The 19,113-nt window shown below is 41.4% G+C and overlaps 3 protein-coding genes across 9 annotated transcripts in view; all 3 read left to right on the top strand.

The window, feature by feature from the left end:
* Positions 1 to 451, top strand: part of LOC123974050 (cilia- and flagella-associated protein 65-like) — a 6,431-nt gene extending 5,980 nt beyond the window's left edge. The window contains exon 18 of the mRNA XM_046054468.1: positions 338 to 451. Within this exon, the coding sequence (XP_045910424.1) occupies positions 338 to 451 (114 nt within the window). The remainder of the gene's footprint in view (positions 1 to 337) is intronic.
* A 202-nt stretch (positions 452 to 653) lies between these two features.
* LOC123973962 (motor neuron and pancreas homeobox protein 1-like) lies at positions 654 to 4,620 on the top strand. The gene is made up of 3 exons (XM_046054362.1): positions 654 to 1,132; positions 2,048 to 2,208; positions 3,385 to 4,620. Exons 1-3 carry the CDS (start codon positions 664 to 666, stop codon positions 3,724 to 3,726), a joined length of 972 nt encoding a protein of 323 aa, XP_045910318.1. The 5' UTR covers positions 654 to 663; the 3' UTR covers positions 3,727 to 4,620.
* A 612-nt stretch (positions 4,621 to 5,232) lies between these two features.
* cfap65 (cilia and flagella associated protein 65) lies at positions 5,233 to 17,451 on the top strand. 7 transcript variants are annotated; one of them, XM_046054788.1, is made up of 35 exons: positions 5,233 to 5,293; positions 5,657 to 5,739; positions 6,424 to 6,611; positions 6,740 to 6,842; positions 7,082 to 7,248; positions 7,380 to 7,588; positions 7,801 to 7,937; positions 8,020 to 8,245; positions 8,387 to 8,655; positions 8,753 to 8,938; positions 9,032 to 9,270; positions 9,420 to 9,576; positions 9,730 to 9,855; positions 10,123 to 10,374; positions 10,459 to 10,595; positions 10,720 to 10,804; positions 10,923 to 11,069; positions 11,207 to 11,372; positions 11,541 to 11,669; positions 11,807 to 12,020; positions 12,203 to 12,331; positions 12,456 to 12,546; positions 12,644 to 12,729; positions 12,926 to 12,992; positions 13,287 to 13,397; positions 13,749 to 13,940; positions 14,197 to 14,355; positions 14,514 to 14,657; positions 14,908 to 15,024; positions 15,201 to 15,332; positions 15,416 to 15,466; positions 15,819 to 16,039; positions 16,218 to 16,349; positions 16,562 to 16,975; positions 17,087 to 17,451. In XM_046054788.1, exons 2-35 carry the CDS (start codon positions 5,659 to 5,661, stop codon positions 17,160 to 17,162), a joined length of 5,340 nt encoding a protein of 1,779 aa, XP_045910744.1. In that variant the 5' UTR covers positions 5,233 to 5,293; positions 5,657 to 5,658; the 3' UTR covers positions 17,163 to 17,451. The 7 variants fall into 7 exon arrangements, with proteins under 7 accessions (XP_045910744.1, XP_045910743.1, XP_045910741.1 ...); XM_046054787.1 differs by having other exon boundaries at positions 6,421 to 6,611; positions 9,035 to 9,270; XM_046054785.1 differs by having other exon boundaries at positions 6,421 to 6,611.
* Positions 17,452 to 19,113: the final 1,662 nt, after the last annotated feature.

Below are 19,113 nucleotides of genomic sequence, written 5' to 3'. Positions count from 1 at the left end.
GTGTGTGTGTGTGCGTGTGTGCGCAAAAGTGTGTGAGAAGATTACAAGTCAGTCACACCTGAGGCAGGGATGACATTTGAGGACTGTCAGACAGATAACAGACAAACTGAAGAAAAGAAAGAAAGAAAGAGAGAAAGAAAGAAAGAAAACACAGTATTTTTCTATATTAATAGGAGTCTGAAAGCTTACGAAAAAAGGAACTTAAACAGAAAATGTTGCTTATAACCTCCTACTATAGAAGTATGTTTATAATTTTGCTGAACTGAGTAGTATTTCTTATTTTTCTAGAATTCCACATATTCAGCTGATACGCCATTGCCTATAATTAACCCCTTAGAATAAAACGTATAGCCTGCCCTCGAGCTCCAGGGCTCTGGCCAATCACAATGGAGCAAACTTTACAGCGCTGTTGGGTGCCAGTAATTCTTCAGCTCACTCCTGGAGTGAGTGAAGTGGTTTTTGTGCACAGCGCTTAAGTGGAGTAGGTCAGAAAGAAGACATTTCATAAGGGGAGAGGAGTGACAATATAGCAGTTTCTGTAGTATGTTCAGAAATTAGAGACCAATTTAAAGTTCATCAGAGGGAGTTACTTCTTAACAGGAGGGTTTTTTTTAAAATAAACAAATTAACACCATCTGATAACTGGAAACGTTGTGGGACAGAATGACTACCACCATGGAGAAATCTAAAAACTTTCGCATTGATGCGCTACTGGCGCACGACGTGGAACAGAGGACTGACAGCGACGGTGCGTCCCCGGGGTTGTATTACAGCAGGAGCCCCGACGGCAGTCCGGTGTCAAACCGCGGTTCAGAGACGCCCTCCCCTCATCCAAACCCAACAATCTCCTCTTCAGCCCAGCCAGGAGTCCTATCCAAATCCCAGCTCTTCAACTTGTCCCAGTCAGCATTCACTGCTCTGCACCAAGGCGGTCTCCTCGGAATGCACCCGGGCTCCATGTATCCTCTGGCGGCTCTCGGAGGCCAACACCACGCCTTCATATACCCCGGCTTCACGCAACTGGTCCAACCATACCCGGAGCAGCTGAAGGGGGCCACCGTGGCCGCGACGCACGCGCTGGAGCCCTGGATCAGAGCCGGGATGATGATACCCAGAGTCGGAGAATATGGTGGTGAGCGAATCTCCCTGTCTCCTGTTATACACTTTCCTGCAATTTAAGATGGTTTGGAGCCCTTAAAGTCGTATATTTAGACTACCTTAAATGGTGATTTTTTTTTTTTTACAATCTTGTGCGAACAGGTAAACCCGGCTGATTTTAGGGGCTTCAGAGATGCAAAGATTCAATTATGTTTATGCACTCTGAGTTTGTGGATAAAGTTTAAAGAATTCCATTAAAATCTTTGATATCTTAAAGGTCATAGTTTGCTCAGCTTTAAAGTGATAATAATAATAATAATAATGATAATAATAACAACAACAACAACAACAACAACAACAACAACAATTTGTTTAATACTATGCTAAAAACAGATTGACACATTTGTCTCCCTTTACTTTAAATTCTTATTTAAAGTATGTCCATGGCCCTACAGCACATTTGTGTTTATGTTTTTTAGAGCCTTCAAACACATGTGTGATGGTTTGGGTTTGAAAGGACTGTGGCATTGAGATGCTGTCTGAAGGACAGTTCCTCTCATAAAAATAACCCAACATTTACGGTAAAGGTAACACCTGAAACAGACCTAGGCTACTCCTTAATCAATTGATAACATTTACAGTGTTTTCATTAAGGTAATGGTCCTCCTGATGGTTTATTATCCCTCCAAAGCAATATCCTCTCACCACAACGTCACGGCAATAAATGTTAACGGACAGAGGATACAGAAGATACAGGCAGGCCCGTGGAATCCAAACAATGACAGGGAAACCAAACTGGAATATTTTGGATCTGTCCTTTCTTGTAGGCCCATTCTTTAAAATAACATGGAGGCACAGAAATAGATGAAAGTGATCAAATTGAAACAAAGACAAATGCACAGAATAACCATACTCTCTGCTACTGTTTGTGTCTGTTTTCCCCTCTCAGCCATAGCCCAGGCAGGTTTGTTTGGGAAGTGTCGGAGACCCAGGACAGCTTTCACCAGCCAGCAGCTACTGCAACTAGAAAACCAGTTCAAACTCAACAAGTACCTGTCCAGGCCTAAACGCTTTGAGGTGGCCACCACTCTCATGCTGACTGAGACTCAGGTGAGAGAATCAGAGTGTGTAGGATGTGCTGTGTTTTATTATTGTATCAAATGGTACATTATTTCAGTGTATATTGCCATCATCCCTGTCCTTCCTAGTCTCTGTCAAGTTATCTACAGCTTCATGCTGCAAAGTACTATAGTAACTTATTGAATTGATGCTTTTGCCTTTTAGAGGCCTTGGTCAGGGATTTCTTTGGAAGCCCACTATTTGCTAAAATAACAAACAAAAACAAGCCGTTACCTCATTACCATCATTACAAAACAGTTAACTCCTGATGAGCATTGTTTTAATCTTGACTATCTATACTGAACTGACAAGACAACAGTGACATCACTTATTTCAGCCAATATTGGCACACTTCTGTTACTGAATTACCTCTATGTTTTGTAAAAGGTGAGTTATGAATATGAGTGAACAGTAAACATGCTCGGTTCTACCAGCCAATGTTAATTACTTGAAAAAAAAGGCATTTTTCATCTATTACATTATATTTTTATTTTAAAACACCATCTGGCTTTTCTTTCAAGCTAAAACTTAACTTAACCTAAGCAACGCCTAAAATGAAGGCTTATTGTTTCTAGGTTAAAATAAATATTGACAAAAAAATCTAATTTAGTTCAACTATGCTGCCATAAAACTGGCAGTCAACAGCATGGGTGCAAACAAGTGGAAAGGTGGTAACATTAAATTGTTTACTAGGTGATAGTTTAACATTTATTGCAGTACATATCTAGCTTCATCCTCACTCATTTTCCTTAAGGAGGCAGTTGAAAAAACTTTGACTTTATGATAATTGAATGATATGCAACATTGTAGTGATTGTCATTGTAACCAATAAGAAATATTTTTGATTGAGCAAGAGTGGCACTGCTATATGATGCTGTAATGTGACATTTTGCATGGCCACAAACTGTTTGTGTTTTGTAAGACCTAAAGTAGGCTAGTTATGAACTGAGTTAAATTCCTGCTCACAAAAGTGCTCTCCCAATGTACTATATGTGTAAGTTTGTTTACTGCCATCTTTATTTAAGACACAGAAATCGTGTTTTGCCTCTTTTTTTACATGCTTCACCTCCCCAGCAACAAAATATTTAAGAGAAGATTTTTTTTCTTGAACCCCACACAACCAAATATGTTTACACTGTTTAACTGTCATGATTCCTGTTTCACTAGGTTAAGATCTGGTTCCAGAACAGACGTATGAAGTGGAAGAGAAGTCGTAAAGCCAAGGAACAAGCAAACCCGACCTCCCCAGTGACTGACACAGACAGAACTGACATGGATATACACAGCGCCAAGCCTCAGACTGATTCACACAGCTCCAGCCTTGAGGAGGAAGAGGAGATAGAAGGGGAGGACGAGGATGAAAAAGAGGAGATAGAGGTGCTGAGGGCAAGTTCTTTTGGCCCTGGCTTCATGAGGCATGCTGGAGGAGAAACAGGGAACTATGGCTCTTACTCAGAGGAGGAGCTAGAGGAGGGAGGCCCAATAACAAGGAGTGGGGTTTTCCCATAGTAATAAAGTTCTGCATGTTTTTATTGTACATTTATTACTCTTGAGAAGACAATACACAATGCAATCAGGTGCACAATTATGCTAGCATAAAGAGGATCATTCATTTTTCACAGCCGTTTCATAGTGCCGTATCTGTATCTGGAGCACCCAACTTAGCAAAAGAGTATGTCAACATCTGCACATAGGGCTGAATATCAAAACTGATTACATCGAACCAGGAAAATGCCATCTTTATATACCTGGACATCTAGTGGTTTAATAGTCAGTAAACCAGAAGTTATGACTTCAGAATCAACAAATACTGTAATTTTGACATATTGTGGTAATATCTGTGCATGATTTACTTGCTAGTTAAACAGTACAAACAAATTGAAAGCCTATGTTCCTTTCCTGTCATCTGTAATACATTCATTTATGTATGAATGTACATGTACTCAAACTGTATGAAAGGGGAGGGGGGTAATAGCACTTTCATGGAAAAAGAGAGAGAGAAAAATTAACTTGTAGACTCAGGTTGTAAAGAGTGTCAGTGTTAGATTGTTATTTGTGTATCCCTGTTACAAATGCTGGACCAATATTCCACTAAAAAGTTCATACTTTTATGAAGACTTTACACAAAATGTATTCATATTCACTCAGTTGAAGGGAATTACTTGTGGCAAGGCAAATGAAATTATTGCTATTGTTGGTTATTTTTGACAATTTGGTGATGAATTTTCGGTGTAGGCCTACAATATTCAGCTTTCTTTTGTGTTATCTTCTTGAAACTGCATGTCATATTTACTGAAAACCACACAAGTACAAAAAAGTGGATGCATGTGGTATTTGAAATGAACTGTTAATGTGGCATTTTCTCTGTATTTTGTAAACTGTTCTCATTTTAAGCTTGTTTAAATGTTGTCAATATAATTTAACACTATATAATTTAATATATTTCACATTAAAAGCAACACTAGTGTCTTTTTGTGTGTGGTTTTGTTTTGAGGAATAGGTTGCGGAAAAAAATTCAATTCGTGTGTTTTGGGTCCGGTGTAACACCAAAATCTGTGACCTATCAGATTATGTGACTTCACCCAAACGACGATGTTTTCCTAACCATAACCAATTACTTTTGGTGCCTAAACCCAACCAAGTACTTTTGTTGCCTAAACCCAACCAAACTCCACTTGCTTCTCATCGTCAACAAAGCCTCTGGCGCTAAACTTCCCATTTGGGTCATAGAATCTGATAGGTCACACATTTTGGTGTCACACCTGTATGTACAGAGAGAGAGAGAGAGAGAGAGACTGAATATCAGCGAATGCGACGTATAATTACAGGGATAGTTCAGACAAGAAGGAGGAACCTGAGTTGCTTCCTGGTTTGGGGATGATCACAACTCCTTAATAACTACAACTCATATATATTGTGTCCTGAATGTAAACACTCCCTGTATTTATAAATACAACCAGTTCGCGAACTGCCTCCTCGGCTGCCGTAATTACTAGGGCGATGCAAACAGGTACTTGTTGCCAGGGTGACGCCGTGCCCGACAAACTTCTCAAACCCATCCCAGTGCCTGTTGTTGGTTGGTGTTTTCATAACTCAAATGGAATAAATAGCAGTAGTTTGCAAGCTTTATTTTTTTGGCGTTTGAAAGGTACTGATTAGTCTATATACACTAGCCGTGCTTAGTTTAACAATAACGTAAGTCTGTTTGCTTAACAGCTGTCAGCTTTCTACGGCCTGTGTTATCGTCTTAATTTGTCTAAACGTGCTCTTAGATGTAACTGTTAACGTGGATTAACGTTAGCTAGCTATTTTTTTTAGTTCAAGTGAGACTTGAATATATGTGCCAACTCTGTGAAATAACAAATCCTTAGGCCGCCACAAAAAAAGTAATTTGTATTTCAAAAATGTCTAACGTTAAATGTCTGCTCTCTTTCTACAGCCATGTTAGCTGAGGTTCGGGGCTCTGACACCTTGGGTTCAGGTGCACCATGGAAATCCTCCACCGCTGGGAAGGATATCAAAGTAAGTTAACTAAAGTTGACTAGAATCATCTTGGCATCTTTAATAAAGTGTGGATTTTACTTTGTAACTGACATTTCACTTTCACTAAAATAGATTAAATGTGATCAGTTTATATTCCTCCATAATTAAGCTATTATTATTATTAAATGCTTCATGAGCCACAGCAGTCTATTCCTACATCTGTAAGTCATTATAAAGCTGTCATTTCTCTCTGCCTATTTAATATAGTACCTACAACAATTATGTGGGCTTCTACTGAAGGGACGATGGCAGAGAGGATGCACCATACAAGTCCTTAATGACATTTTTCACAGTTAACATAAGTTTACTTCATATGTCCTAAAACAGTTACACATGAGCTGGTGTCTACTGGTCAACACCGCATTGAAATAAAATTGATCTCATATGTGTATTCATTATCAGCTGTCCTGACATAATGACAGGTGCAAAAAACATACTGATTTATGACTGACTCCATTCCTGTCTTAGTGGTCTGTCTCACAAATGTAATAAGAGTCTAAATTACACAACTCAGTGCTATCAGTATAGTTATTTAAGCTCTACAATAAACATAACATACTAAATGTTCAATTTGTAATGGCCAAATACATCGTTTTCAGTTTCTTGAAAAGTCATCTATCTATGTCTTTTTCCAAAACTCTTACCTTCTGCAACACCTAGCAGGATCCAGGGATTCGCCAGAAGCATCGGGGTGGAAAGCGCCTGCGACAAGTATCCAGCCAAAGAAACTGCTTCTTAGGGTTGGAAATGAAGCGAGAGCTGGTCTGGGAAGACTGGGACCTGCAAGGAGAGTTCACCAAGACATTAGTGTTAAAGAATACTCATAGCAAGCTGCAGAAGCTACACATCAGGTTTTACAAACACACATTTACACAAACACACACAACAGTTATGTGATATTGTTTACTTCCAAGCAATGCAATATAAATTTGATGAGTTTCCACAGACTCCAACATATCCTATCTTTGTCTCCTTACAGGCCTCCAGAGTCCAAGTTTTTCACCACCTTGATCCCCCAGATAATTGTTCTCAGCCCAGGGACTTCCTACTCAATGCCAATCACCTTTAGACCACTCCAAAGGGTAACACATCACACACTGATACAGAATTGCAGCCTTTAATAGATCGCATCAGTATTTTGAATGTATTGTGTTTTTCTTTGTTGAGGAGAGAATGCTCTGTGAACAAAACGACACAACACCACAAGATGCATATATAGCTGTAAAAAGATGAAACACTTAATTTACATATATACTAGCAAGAGATACCTATCACATGTCTTTTATCTGTGTTTGTGTGTCTTTCTGACTTCATGGGACAGTGTGAGTATGAAGACAGCATTGAGTTTCAAGGTAAAGATGGCAGTTTCCAGGTATGTCTCCGTGCCACCATTCCCTGTCATGCCCTGGAGGTCCCTGACTCTGTGCTGCTGCCACTCTGTGCTGTTCAGCACTCCTCATGTGCTACTTTCATGCTCAGAAATGTCAGGTACATATGAGTGTGTTTTAGACTAATGCAGGAATGTAAGAGGGATGAATAACCCGGGAGTAAATGAGGAAAGTGTGCTTTGCAGATAAACAAAACAATCTGTTGACTCTTTCATACTCTTCTTCTCCCAGTAAACTCCAGACATGCTTCCAGTGGGAGTGTGCAGCACCGTTCCAGCTAAGCCCTGAGCAAGGCCTGTTGATGCCGGGCCAGGAGTGTGACATCACTGTGGTCTTCCGGCCACAAGAGGCGGTGGTGTATCAGCAACAGGCCAACTGCAGGTTTGGAGAAGAAGGGGACAAAACAGAGAGCTGTTGTACTGTGCTTCTGCAGGGACTAGGTAATGCAATTAGCAGCTGAGACAGGACAAGATAAAATGAATAGATCAATAGTTCTATAAGCCATTGATTTTACCCAAATGATCTTTGTGTGTAAAGCTATGTTAGTTTGAGATGCATGTTCCATATTTGTTGTAATCACATTTTCACTTTTGATATATTGATCAAGCACTCTCTGAAATGCCTCTTGTCTTGCCTCTGCTGTCCTTTTCAGCCAAGTACCCATGTCTTCAGCTGAGAAATCCAAATACCAAGGATGAAAAAGAACAGTGTGGTCCAGTGCTGCACTTTGGCTCTGTGGCAATTGGTCAAAGCTTACAGAAATCTTTTGACATCTTCAACCCCTCCCCTGTGAGTAGTGGACAAAGACAACTGGAGATGTACACTCTCAACGGCCCTCCCTCTCATCTCTCTTTTCGCCCCTCTCCTCCAGGTAACTGCGTCTGTCTCTCTTTCACGATTGTCCAGTAACGTGCATTTGTTGGGGTCAGAGTTCAGCTGTGATGTGACTAGTGGAAAGGTGAGGCCTGGTGGATCACTACGGGCTACAGTTACCTATACTCCTGCTGTGGTGGATACTGTCTCTGTCGAGTACTTATCTCTAAAATGTAGAGGGGCGCTCAACAAAACTCTGCTCAAACTCACTGGAAACTGCCTAGGTGGGTGAGATACATACACAATCTATAAATGTATTGTTTTGTATAAATGCGTACTCCACTAGCTTATTGTTCAACTTCCTTAACTCAGAATCTAGAATTAGATACATGTAATTATTGATAAATATAAATTTTTGTAACTAGGTCCCAAAGTTTCCATGTCCTCCTCTGTGGTGGACTTTGGCTGTGTTGAGGAAGGAGCAGCAGTTGTACAGACAGTGGAACTGGTTAATTCTTCGCCCGTTTTGGCTGTCTACCAATGGGATCTTGACTGTAGTGGCCACAGTGTGTTCACAATCCAGCCAGCAAGTGGCACTGTACACCCACATAGTCGTGCCACACTGAAGGTGGTGTATAGGCCCACACAGCCTATTGCACATCACAGAAGAGTGGCATGTCTCATACTGCACAGGGTAGGAGCCAATATGCAGATGCATACACACTTACAGCACACATACACAAACATCATCAATACTGTTCATTCTATCTAACTACCTAATGTCCCTGTAGGAACCCATGATGCTTGACCTGATTGGTACCTGTCACTCAGAGCTCCAAAAACCCGCCACACTGAAACCTGAACACTTGGTTTTGTACGAGCTCCACTGGTACCGCGGACAGGACATTGTCAGTGACATGAAGCAAGATCATAATGTACACTTGGACCAAGAGGGAGTGATCTGTCCCCCGGAGGAGGTAAAGTGCAAAAGACTACCAAATGTCACTGGCAAAGGGCACAGTTTAGGTTTATTATTGTCTCCCCAAATCTTTCTCTGTGTCATTTTCTAGCAGGCACAAAAGAGATCGGACAGTGCTGGTGTTGTGTCGAGAACTTCCATGGAGGAATATTACCAGTCCTGCTTGGGGTGCATGGATCCAGTCTCTTCCAGTTCTTCTGTATCATCTCCACATGTAACTGTGGTGCCCAGTGAGCTACTGTTTAATCACAAAATATCCTCTTCTTTGTCTACTTCATCCTCTTCCTCTCAGGCTGTGTCCATCACCAACCATACCAAGGGGAAACTCAGGTGCAAGTACTACCTGCTTGACTTCTCACTACGGCACTACATAAACTACAAGTTTTTATCTCTATAACTTGACTAGAATATCTGTTTTGTTGTTTTCTTGCTCATTCTGTTTGGTTGTGGTGGTTCTGTTGCGTGTGATTCTGCTCCAGCCTGGTGTGGACTGCTGCGCAAGATTCTCCGTTTTCTGTCTCTCCTTCATCATGTGACCTGGCTCCACTGAAGTCTACCTCATTCAGGGTGACCTATGACCCCAAGCAGCTCAATACTCTGCACGGAGCGCAGCTTGAGTGTTTTGCATACTACAAGGTAAAGTTGATGGATAATCTGCAGTAAAAATTCCATCTCATCAAACGATGGTGCGTTTCTTTTTGAACAAACAACTCAAAAATAAGTCCTTTGAATGGACTTATTTTTGAGTTGTTTGTCTCCTTTATTCTCATACTTCTCTGGATGCTGCAGGACAATCATATAGAGGAGCGACTGCTGTGTCCACCCTGGTGTGTGACTGTTAGAGTCGTAGGACACTCCTTCCAGCCAGGCAAAGAGCACTTCATCCCTTGCTGCACCCTGAAGCCCCCTCGAGTGGTGAGACACAAGGAGGAGAGAGAACACAAATGCTACAGTATATCTGTCTTTCTGACTCTGTCCTTTATCTATATCTGTCTGTGCCATTCCTTCAGTAAACAGCATAACATTAAAATGGTATTTAAGCTGATGTATCATTTTCCCTTAGAAAAAATGTGAAGGCCTTGTCAAAGTAAAATTTTCCTTTATAAACAGTATAAAGGAAATTGTAACACTGCTATACACTAAGACAGAAAATTTTCAACAAGAAAATTCTGTTCTTTTTAGGAATTCCCAGCCCTTAGTGTTCTTTCCTATCGGACAGTGCTCCTTCAAAATTGTGGAGACCTGCCCCTCACTTTCTGTCTGGACCACATCTCAAACCCTGCCATGCCAGAATCTGTGTCTGTAGTGCCGAGCTGTGGTTTGATCCAGCCTGGGAATCATCAAATCCTCACCCTCAGAACAACTCCCACAGAAGACAGTCCCAAGCAGGGGTTCAGATTACACCTTCAGCTCAATGAATCTCAGCACACAAAGGTAATATCACACAGGAACGCAGAGGAAACAAGTCAAATTGTTCTTGCAGGTGTCAATCAGTGCATCTTTATTTGTGTCCTTTAGGAAGTGACAGTTGTCAATGTGGTGGAAAAGCTGCATGTGTCTCTGGAAGGAAACAGTTTATATTTCCAGCCAACAGCGCTGGGCTCACGGACACAGCGCTCCCACTACATCAGGAACCTCAGCCGACTACCTCTACGGTTGGTAGGCATTTTCCAGTGCTGGATTTCTGACATTTGTCAGTGTGCTGTTTGTAGTCTGGACTTATCCCAACATCATTAATCTTGTCTGCAGCTGGCTTTCTGTGATTGTCCTTTATGATAGGTTCCAATGGAGCATTCCAGAGCCAGACCAGGAGCTTATCTTTGTTGAACCAGATGCTGGTGAACTGCATCCTAATGAGAGCTCAGTGAGAGACTGAACAAATGATACGTTTATGCAAGCAGAGACTGTAGAATTAATTCTTAGCAACAGATTTTATTTACCTGTTTTTTCTTACTATTGTTCTTGACTGGTTGACTTTACAGGTCCAGATATGGTATTTCAGCCCACTGGCAGAGAAAACATACACACTCAATCCCACTCTGTCTTTCTGGCCGATCCAGACACCTGGGTGTAACAAGTCACACCTTACCCTTGAAGTGGTGGGAATGGGCTCTAAAGGCTTCATAGAGGTGGGACTGCCGTTGTGTGCATGCACTGGAACTGTATGTCAACATTCAAATGAGTGTCGTATTCAGCTTTTGGGGCATGAATTACTCTTGAAGTGAATCAAACCAAGCAGTGTGTGCATGTTTGTTATCTTCCCTAGGCAGAGAAAGCGGTTCTGGATGTGGGGGAGACTCTGGTTGGAAGCTATCGGTCAATTCAGGTTCCTCTCGTGAACAACAGCCCCTGTCCCATCTCATTTTGTCTCTCTGTACAGCAGACACTTCCGGATGAGGGGCCTATTTATGACCCAGAGACAGTGCCAATTGGTATTCTCTTTTGTGGCCGTTTTATGTACAGTATGTGCATGATATCTATCAGTTGTCAGTAACATGAATGAAGACTCCTCCCTGTCTGGTCTGTAGGTCTAACAGAAAGACCAAGATTGAGACAGATATACAGTTGTGGACTAAATATGTCCCGTTTGGCCCTTTTAGCCCTGCGGCTGGACTGTGAGAGGGGAACCATTGCCTCACACTCCACAATGCTGCTTCGATCCACTGTCAGACCACATAAACGAGCCCAGTACATATGGACCATCAGCTACCAGACACTAAATGCTAGTGGTAGATAGAAAACACACACACACGCACACACACACACACACACACACACACACACACACTAATATATTTTGATGTTTTTATTACTTGATACTTCCTGCTATCTCCCTCTCTATATCAGTCTGTCTCTCTTTTCGCAGGCTTTGTGTCATCCCCTCCCCAAGCAGTGTGTGAAGTGCGGGCTAAGGGCGTGTTTCCCACCCTACAGGTGATTGATGTATGCAGTAGTGGCAGTGTGGACAGACTCAGCAAGGTGCATCTGTGGAAACTCTTGTCATTGGACAGCCTCAACGAGCACCTGCTCTCCAACCCCTCCCCTGCAGAACTCACTTATAGAACCCCTACCAAGCACAGGTTAGGGGCAGAACTATACTTGATTATTATTCTCATTTAAACAACAACAAAAACGATAAAAGACCACGATAGATTATTTAATGAGAGTTGTGAAGGTCTTAGGTTTCATCCAGTTTTTGTTTGATTTTTACAATCCTTACAACCTTTTTAATAGATCTCTTGTCCTCTCTTCCTGTTTCTAGTCTTCACTCTTGTCCTTCCATCTTTACCAACACTGTGTTGGATTTCAGCTTTGGTGCAGCTCCTTTGAATTCAGACCCCTCGACTTTTGTGTTGATGTTTCACAACCCTGGCTCCATCTCTGTAGACTGGTGAGTGAACAGCAGACTGTGGCAAATAAAATCGGTTCAGGTCAAAGATAACTGCATTTAGCATACACTTCTATGGACTGTGAAGTAGAGCTCTACTGATTTTTGGCCTTCTCTTCACTATTAGGGCCTTCTTGTTTCCAGAGGATCAACAGATTGAGTTGGAATACTGGGCCGAGACAGGAGAGTTCAGCAGCAATGAGCTGTACCAGATGAAGGTCAGGCATTGGAATTGAAATTGACTTATATAATTCAAAATTTTACCTTTTTGATCCTTTTAAAAACGTTAGACACAAAGCATAAATATCTTCACAGGTTCAGGACAACCGTCTGTTCAGCATTTCTCCCCGTTCTGGAACTTTACTCCCTGGCCAGCAGAGGGCAGTACAATTCAGCTACAGGTCAGAGAGTATTGCAAAGGAAACAGCAAGAATTAGCTGGTGTTGGCACGGATGAGAGTGACCTAAAATTTAACTTAGTTAACTAAAATTATTCTGGCCCTGAAAGTAAATGTATACAAATTATCTTGTCTTCTAGTCATCAGATTACACTAATAACCTAATCCCAAAGAAATCTAAACTTTGTCCTCGTCCACAGCCATGACTTTGCTGGAACAGATCGGTTTCCTGTTGTGTTCAAACTTTCTTATGGCAGAGAGATCTTGGTGAGAGCAGAACTCCATATACATTTAGACAAGGCTCATATTTTTTCAAGTCACAACACAAAAACAAAATTTGCTTGACTATACCGGTAAAACCAGAGTTCAAAGTATGATAGTTTCTTTGCTATAATTCACAGTTATTTTGCTTCAGTAGTGCTATTCTAGATTTGTCTGTTTTATTTGATGTAGGGTTGGATAAATTCAGTAGCCGAATAAATTACTAAATATGGTGAACTCTTTATATTTGTTAGATATTCTATGTTAAATTGTGTGCTTGTGTTGTGGTTCTGTGTGCAGCTGAACTTTCAGGGGGTGACTGTGGAGACAGACAGACCATATCTCCACTTTCCCTCCAAGCGGCATGTCTTCACTTCTGTAACTATTGGGGACTGTACTCCTCCAAGGCAGGTGTGTGTTTAATAAAGCCTATTAAGTGAGGTCTATTCACGGTGTCCAACTGAAACATCAACATAGAATATGTTATCCACTAAGCAGCAATTGACCACTAAAATCTGAAATAAAAAATATTTTTATTGTTTTCATTCAAAGATAAAGTGATAATTACAGTATTGGGGCTTACTTTTGGAGCAAATTTTAGAAAGATCATACTGATCTAGTGGAATAAACCAATTATTATGGAAAATCTGGGAGATTTTATCAATAAATTTGTTTCCAGCTTTCAATTGTTAACGTTACAGCCAAAGTGTCTGTAAAAGGCTAAACAAAACCCGGATTTGTATGTCTTTGTTTTTCCTGCAGGTGTATGAACTACACAATGGCGGTGCAGTGCCAGTCCGTTATGAGGTGGACACTTCTGCATTGTCACAGCTACAGGTGGACAACTTTAACCATCCAGTGCTGTGCTGCCTCAATCCAAAGGGAGAGGTCCTACCTGGGAAGACAGCCATGCTGGAGTGGATCTTCTCTCCATTGGAAGCTAAGATGTACCATGTGAGGATTGAACTATACTCTGTCTGATCTCTGCTGCCCTCTTACCACTTTCCCCTCAAACCTTAGCTACAACTGGTTTAGACAGCTTTTAGTGTAGGCATCATGTTTCTCTTCAATGAAGCATTATAATCAGAACAATTTAGAAATCAAGCTGGGACGGAAACTCATGTTATTAAAACAACAACAGAAGTTGGTATACTGAGATACACAGATAAACAATTACATGAAGTTTTTTGAAGTTTTTGTGTATCACCAGATGGATATTCCAATCCACGTTCAGGATGGGGAATCCACTCTGGTGAGGTTTGAGGGATGTGGGTATAATTCTCCTACACTGGGCTCCACAAACCCATTTAACTGCAGTGATACTGAGGCACCTCAACCCTGTGTGCAGAGGCTTCCCTTCCCGGGACAGGTGAGAGCAGTACTTGTTCTTTTCAAATCATATTTGAATTTGAATTTATTCTGCTGAATACCAGTGCTCTGCTCCTTATAAGTCGCATTGTCTTTCTGTCTTTGACATTTGAGACTGTATGTATTCATCTCAGTGTGTGTATGTGTGTGTGTGTGCAGGTGATATTCCTGTCTGAGGACACACTCTCTCTAGGCGACATACCTGTGTGCTCACGATCTTCAAGAATTTTCTTCCTGACCAATGTGTCCCCCACAGACACTGTCCACTATACATGGGGTCTGCTCCAGCAGAGCATTCACCAGGTACTGGAAGATGTGCCTGGGAATAACATTTTATGAATGTGTGTAAATTTCACCATTTTGAGGAACAAACAAGCAGATCCTCGCCCTTTGCCTCGAACTGCCTGTCATAGACAGCAGATTCTCACATATTTTTCTTCTTTGGTTGTTCAGTGTGCCACGTGACACATTAATCCCGAATTTGAGGCACAAGTGTAATATCACTGCTGACGTAGTTTACATGTGTGTCTTTGTATGTTTTGTGTTTTGTCAGGTGGTGCAGATCCATCCAGAAGGAGGAAGTCTGCATCCACAGGAGAGTGCCCTTTGTGTCCTTACCTTCACTTCTACTGACTACCCTACTGTTTATCAGCTAGACATTGTCTGCCAGGTACCACTGCACTGCTAGTGTAGATTTAAAGCTGCATAAAGTGGCACGAGGGTCCTAGTTTCCAATATTCAATAACATTTTACTCCTGGCTTGGCATACCATTGTTTAAAGTTAAAATTTAGTTTGCTGCAAATTATGGATGATGTGCATGGTCTCTCCTCTTCTTTCCTCTCCAGGTTATTCAGCAAGCTACACTGACTCGATATCATGATGCTTTGCAGCGTTGGGAGGAAGAGAAAGAGAGACAGCAAGTTGAATTCACCATCACAGACAAAAATCTTGACTGCCAAGGAGTTCTAATAGATAAGGTCCTTCCTCAAATTCAAAGTCATATTTTATGCCTGTGATGCCACAGTCTTCTTCACTATATTCCCCCTTTGCCTTGTTACAGGTACCTCTAGCAGCTCCAGTAAGAAAAGGGCCACCACTCAGGAAATACAAGGTGGTCCTATTATTTCTGTAAATATGATTTATTTATGGTTTATTTTATTAGGGACCAATACATCTGACATATATAAACTGAAAACAGCAATCCAATGTGCGTACCATAGTGTTTTTAGCAGTTGCTGATTTGCAACACCTGTCCCTATAAGGGCAAGAAATAAAACATTAAACCATTAAAACAGTGATGAAAAAAAAAAAAAGATAAGATAAAAGGAGGTAAAATGAGTATATCAAGATACAATGAAAAACATGTGACAGTAACTACGATAGACTAAACGAGAGGCCTGTCTTCGAGAGCATGGCTTCATTTTGACTGCCCCTTTTTATGTTGCTCTTTCTCTCCCCTCCAGACTCTTCCTCCTATCTGTGCCAGTAGTAGTTGTGAAACAGTGGGCACAATATGTACCAAGCTGACAAGAGCTGAGCAGCGGGCGCAGCGAGAAACAGCAAGAGTATGGAGGCGCCCTGAACCCCCCCAACCTGCTCTTCTGCATCTGCGGGTTACAGCACACTCCCATGGGCTTCAGGATTACCTCACATACCTCCCAGACCAGTTTAATAAGCATTATAGGTAACACATTGCACACTTTTTATATACGAATGTCCTTTATAGATACAATTTGTTCATACAAAAACTTACTTAAGATTTAGGAAATAAGTTGTGACTTCTATTAACCTTCCAGAGGAGCCTGATCTCCATTTTTTTATGTAGTAGCAGAAACGTTTTGCATCTGTGCTGTCTTCCTAAGATGCCTCCAGTCAGTCAAGCCTCAGCAACTTGAAACCACTTCTTCAAGCACACCCCTCCCTGCTAGGCTGCCTTCACCGACACATGGCCCTGAGAGAGACATCACCATGCACATACTCACCACTCTGCTCAGGTAACACTTTCACAGACACCCAGAGACATGCAGTAAAGACTTACATCCACACATCCACCTTGACCTACCCACTGGAGTGTACGTTCTTGCTTGGTATTGGATGGAATTTCAGGATTAGCTTTTGGTTGGATATAGAGTTAGGCTAAGAGCGCTGTAGCAAGAAAGGTATATTTATCATATGTGTGTATTTATGAGTCTCTCTCCCTTTCCAGGGACATACTTGATGAGCCAGTCTTCACCCAGTCTCTGATTACTTTGGCATCCAAGCCCATCACCTACCGGCTTCAAGAAACTAGTCCCTCTCACTGCTCCTCATCTCCATCCTCTCTCCCTCCACCTCCCTGTCCCACATCTTGTCACCCTACACCCCAACCTCCGGTTTTGTTGAGCAAGACAACGGCTGGACAGACAGAACAGCACAACACAATGGACAGTGAGGGGACTGCAGGATGTTTGGGAAACAGGCCCCAAACACAGAACACGCTGCACACTGAACATGCGCCTGCTGACATGAGTGAAGATGTTTTGCTGAACACCCTCCAGAACCTAATGATGGAAGCTGTCAGAGGAGAGCTTGTCCTCACAGTGCACCCCCGCACTGTTATGTTGCCACCTGTTTATACCAGGTGAACACAGACCCACACTGAATGCACACACACTAACAATACATCTGGCAGTGTTACCTTCTATATTTACAATGTTACACTAACTAGTTAACATGTTGTGTGTTGCTTTAGAACCAGGAGGACGTCCAAAGCCATAGCTGAGGAGGAGAGAGAACATTTGAAAAACAGAAAGGAAACACAAGTCTAACCAAGTCTCCCTCTACTGTTTTCATTAAAATCCTACTTATTGTCTGTCAGCTTCCCTCTTTTCCATGTTCACTTTGCCCTGACACACAACCTGTAGCTCTCCTGTATCCTGCCCAGTGCCGCCCATCCTTTTCCCTCATCCATCCCAACTGTTTTATTCACGTCTCTTCTTCCTAGTCTTGCAGCCTCCTTCCTCAAAGATTCCTCCATAAACATTTTATAAATGATGTTTCAGTTTTATTAACACATTATCAAATGTTTGGGGTATTAATAAAAGAGATTCCAACTTATCCTATGTTTTGTTGTTGACACTTATCAGTCGATTGGTTTGAATGGCAAGTTAATGAGAAACATGGAAACTGTGGCAATGATTGAAAATGGACCCACAGGTTACTAGACCAGAATGTACTGCATTGCATTTGTGTGACATTTTGCAAGACTGTTATACAACATCTAGGGCAGTATTACACTTTAAGAGTAAGACTTTTGCATGCTTGAGGAGTAAGATCAGTAACTGAACTTGAAGATGGCGGGAATGTTCTTGTTGTGAAGATACTGGACCTAAGTTCTCAGCTTGTCAAATTCAAAGTAAGGGATCTGGAAGAGAAAAAGAGCAAAGATCTTGTTGGGCATTTTACTGACAGCCAGCTTTTCCTTGGAAATATGTTGTTAATGACTTTTATGTTTCTTATAGTGGAGCTCTTTGAAAAAGTACAGTATAACAAATATGAAACTTGCAAATGTCATGCAGCTCACATGCTACTTTAAACAGGCCAGGGTTTGTTCACTTTCACAAGGTAAAAAATGTAAATGATTGGTGTGTCAATCTAATATTTATATTTTTGTATCTTTGGATAGAAAACCTAACTACACCCGCCACAGCACGGTGGGTCTTACCTTCTGTAAGTCACTTTTTGAGATAGAGGTATTAACATTGAGGTCACATTTCCGTCAATGTCCACAAAAATGTTAAAATCTTTGACAAGGTAGAATTTCTTTGTTGGTGTTTGATTGTTTAAGCAGCAAGTTTGTTTGTATAAGCAGCAAGCAGCAAAGGACACGACTGACCCTAGCTGAGATTCAGTTTAACTAGGAGTGTATCCTTTCTAAAACCTTCTCAGACAGGAAATACAGAAATACCTGATAAATTGACAGTGAGACCAGCTGTCTCTCTCCCTCTCTTCTCTCGCAGTAATCAATCAGCCTTAGGTATACAGCATAATCTCATTGACCAAATGCTCTCCAGCTTCTTAAACATCTGTCTGGGTCACTGAGAAGCAAAGTAGAGGTTAATTAGAACAGACTATTTTTATGTCATGCTGTTTTGCTAGTAATGGAGTATACTATGGTATTGATACCTGTAATCAGAACTTTTGGAGTGGGAAAATGAACAATTTTAAGGTCAAGGACTGTTCAGTTTAGTAAAAATATTGATAGGAGTACCCCTCAATTATTTCAATGCTTTACACTCTGCTCATTCCATATCATAGTCTTTTGAATTATATACTGTATTACAATATTATAAACATGCCTCACCTCTGGAGGTTTGTGTGCCTCTCAGCGTGGCATACAAATCAACCGCGGCCTCGAAGATTGGCTCAGAGCTGCACCTCATTTGCAGATAGTACTCCATGACGGTGCTGATTAGCTCTGGATCACACTTTTCCCAGCCTCCCTGACACACATAGCAAGGAACATCAGGATTAGCTTAAAAATGTTGCTCCCATCCACACATTTCTGTCACCAAACAGCCCTGTGACTAAAATCAGACAAGGCATGAAGAATGCAATTTATCCAGATAGGTTTACCGAAGCCCAGTTGGAGAAAATAAACCACACCTGGTAGGTGTTCCTCCATAGCAACCAGGAGTTCATTCTAAACCTATTAGTGTAAAGAATCAAATTACAGGGTGGCCCTTAAAGAGAAAAAAACATTCAAATATTTCCCTTAAG

The sequence above is a fragment of the Micropterus dolomieu genome, linkage group LG07 (assembly GCF_021292245.1).
Source record: "Micropterus dolomieu isolate WLL.071019.BEF.003 ecotype Adirondacks linkage group LG07, ASM2129224v1, whole genome shotgun sequence".
Classification (NCBI taxonomy): Eukaryota; Metazoa; Chordata; class Actinopteri; order Centrarchiformes; family Centrarchidae; genus Micropterus; species Micropterus dolomieu.
Note: the sequence above shows the minus strand (reverse complement) of the source record. Positions and strands in the feature narration are given on the sequence as shown.

What these genes read in the sequence shown, in the direction of transcription:
- LOC123973962 (XM_046054362.1), top strand. Translation starts at nt 664, where the DNA reads ATGACTACCACCATGGAGAAATCTAAAAACTTTCGCATTGATGCGCTA. An exon ending in CAGAGTCGGAGAATATGGTG is followed by an intron (nt 1,133 to 2,047) that starts GTGAGCGAATCT and finishes TTCCCCTCTCAG; the next exon opens with CCATAGCCCAGGCAGGTTTG. An exon ending in TCATGCTGACTGAGACTCAG is followed by an intron (nt 2,209 to 3,384) that starts GTGAGAGAATCA and finishes CTGTTTCACTAG; the next exon opens with GTTAAGATCTGGTTCCAGAA.
- cfap65 (XM_046054785.1), top strand. Translation starts at nt 5,659, where the DNA reads ATGTTAGCTGAGGTTCGGGGCTCTGACACCTTGGGTTCAGGTGCACCA. An exon ending in CTTATGGCAGAGAGATCTTG is followed by an intron (nt 12,993 to 13,286) that starts GTGAGAGCAGAA and finishes TTCTGTGTGCAG; the next exon opens with CTGAACTTTCAGGGGGTGAC. An exon ending in AGCTAGACATTGTCTGCCAG is followed by an intron (nt 15,025 to 15,200) that starts GTACCACTGCAC and finishes TTTCCTCTCCAG; the next exon opens with GTTATTCAGCAAGCTACACT.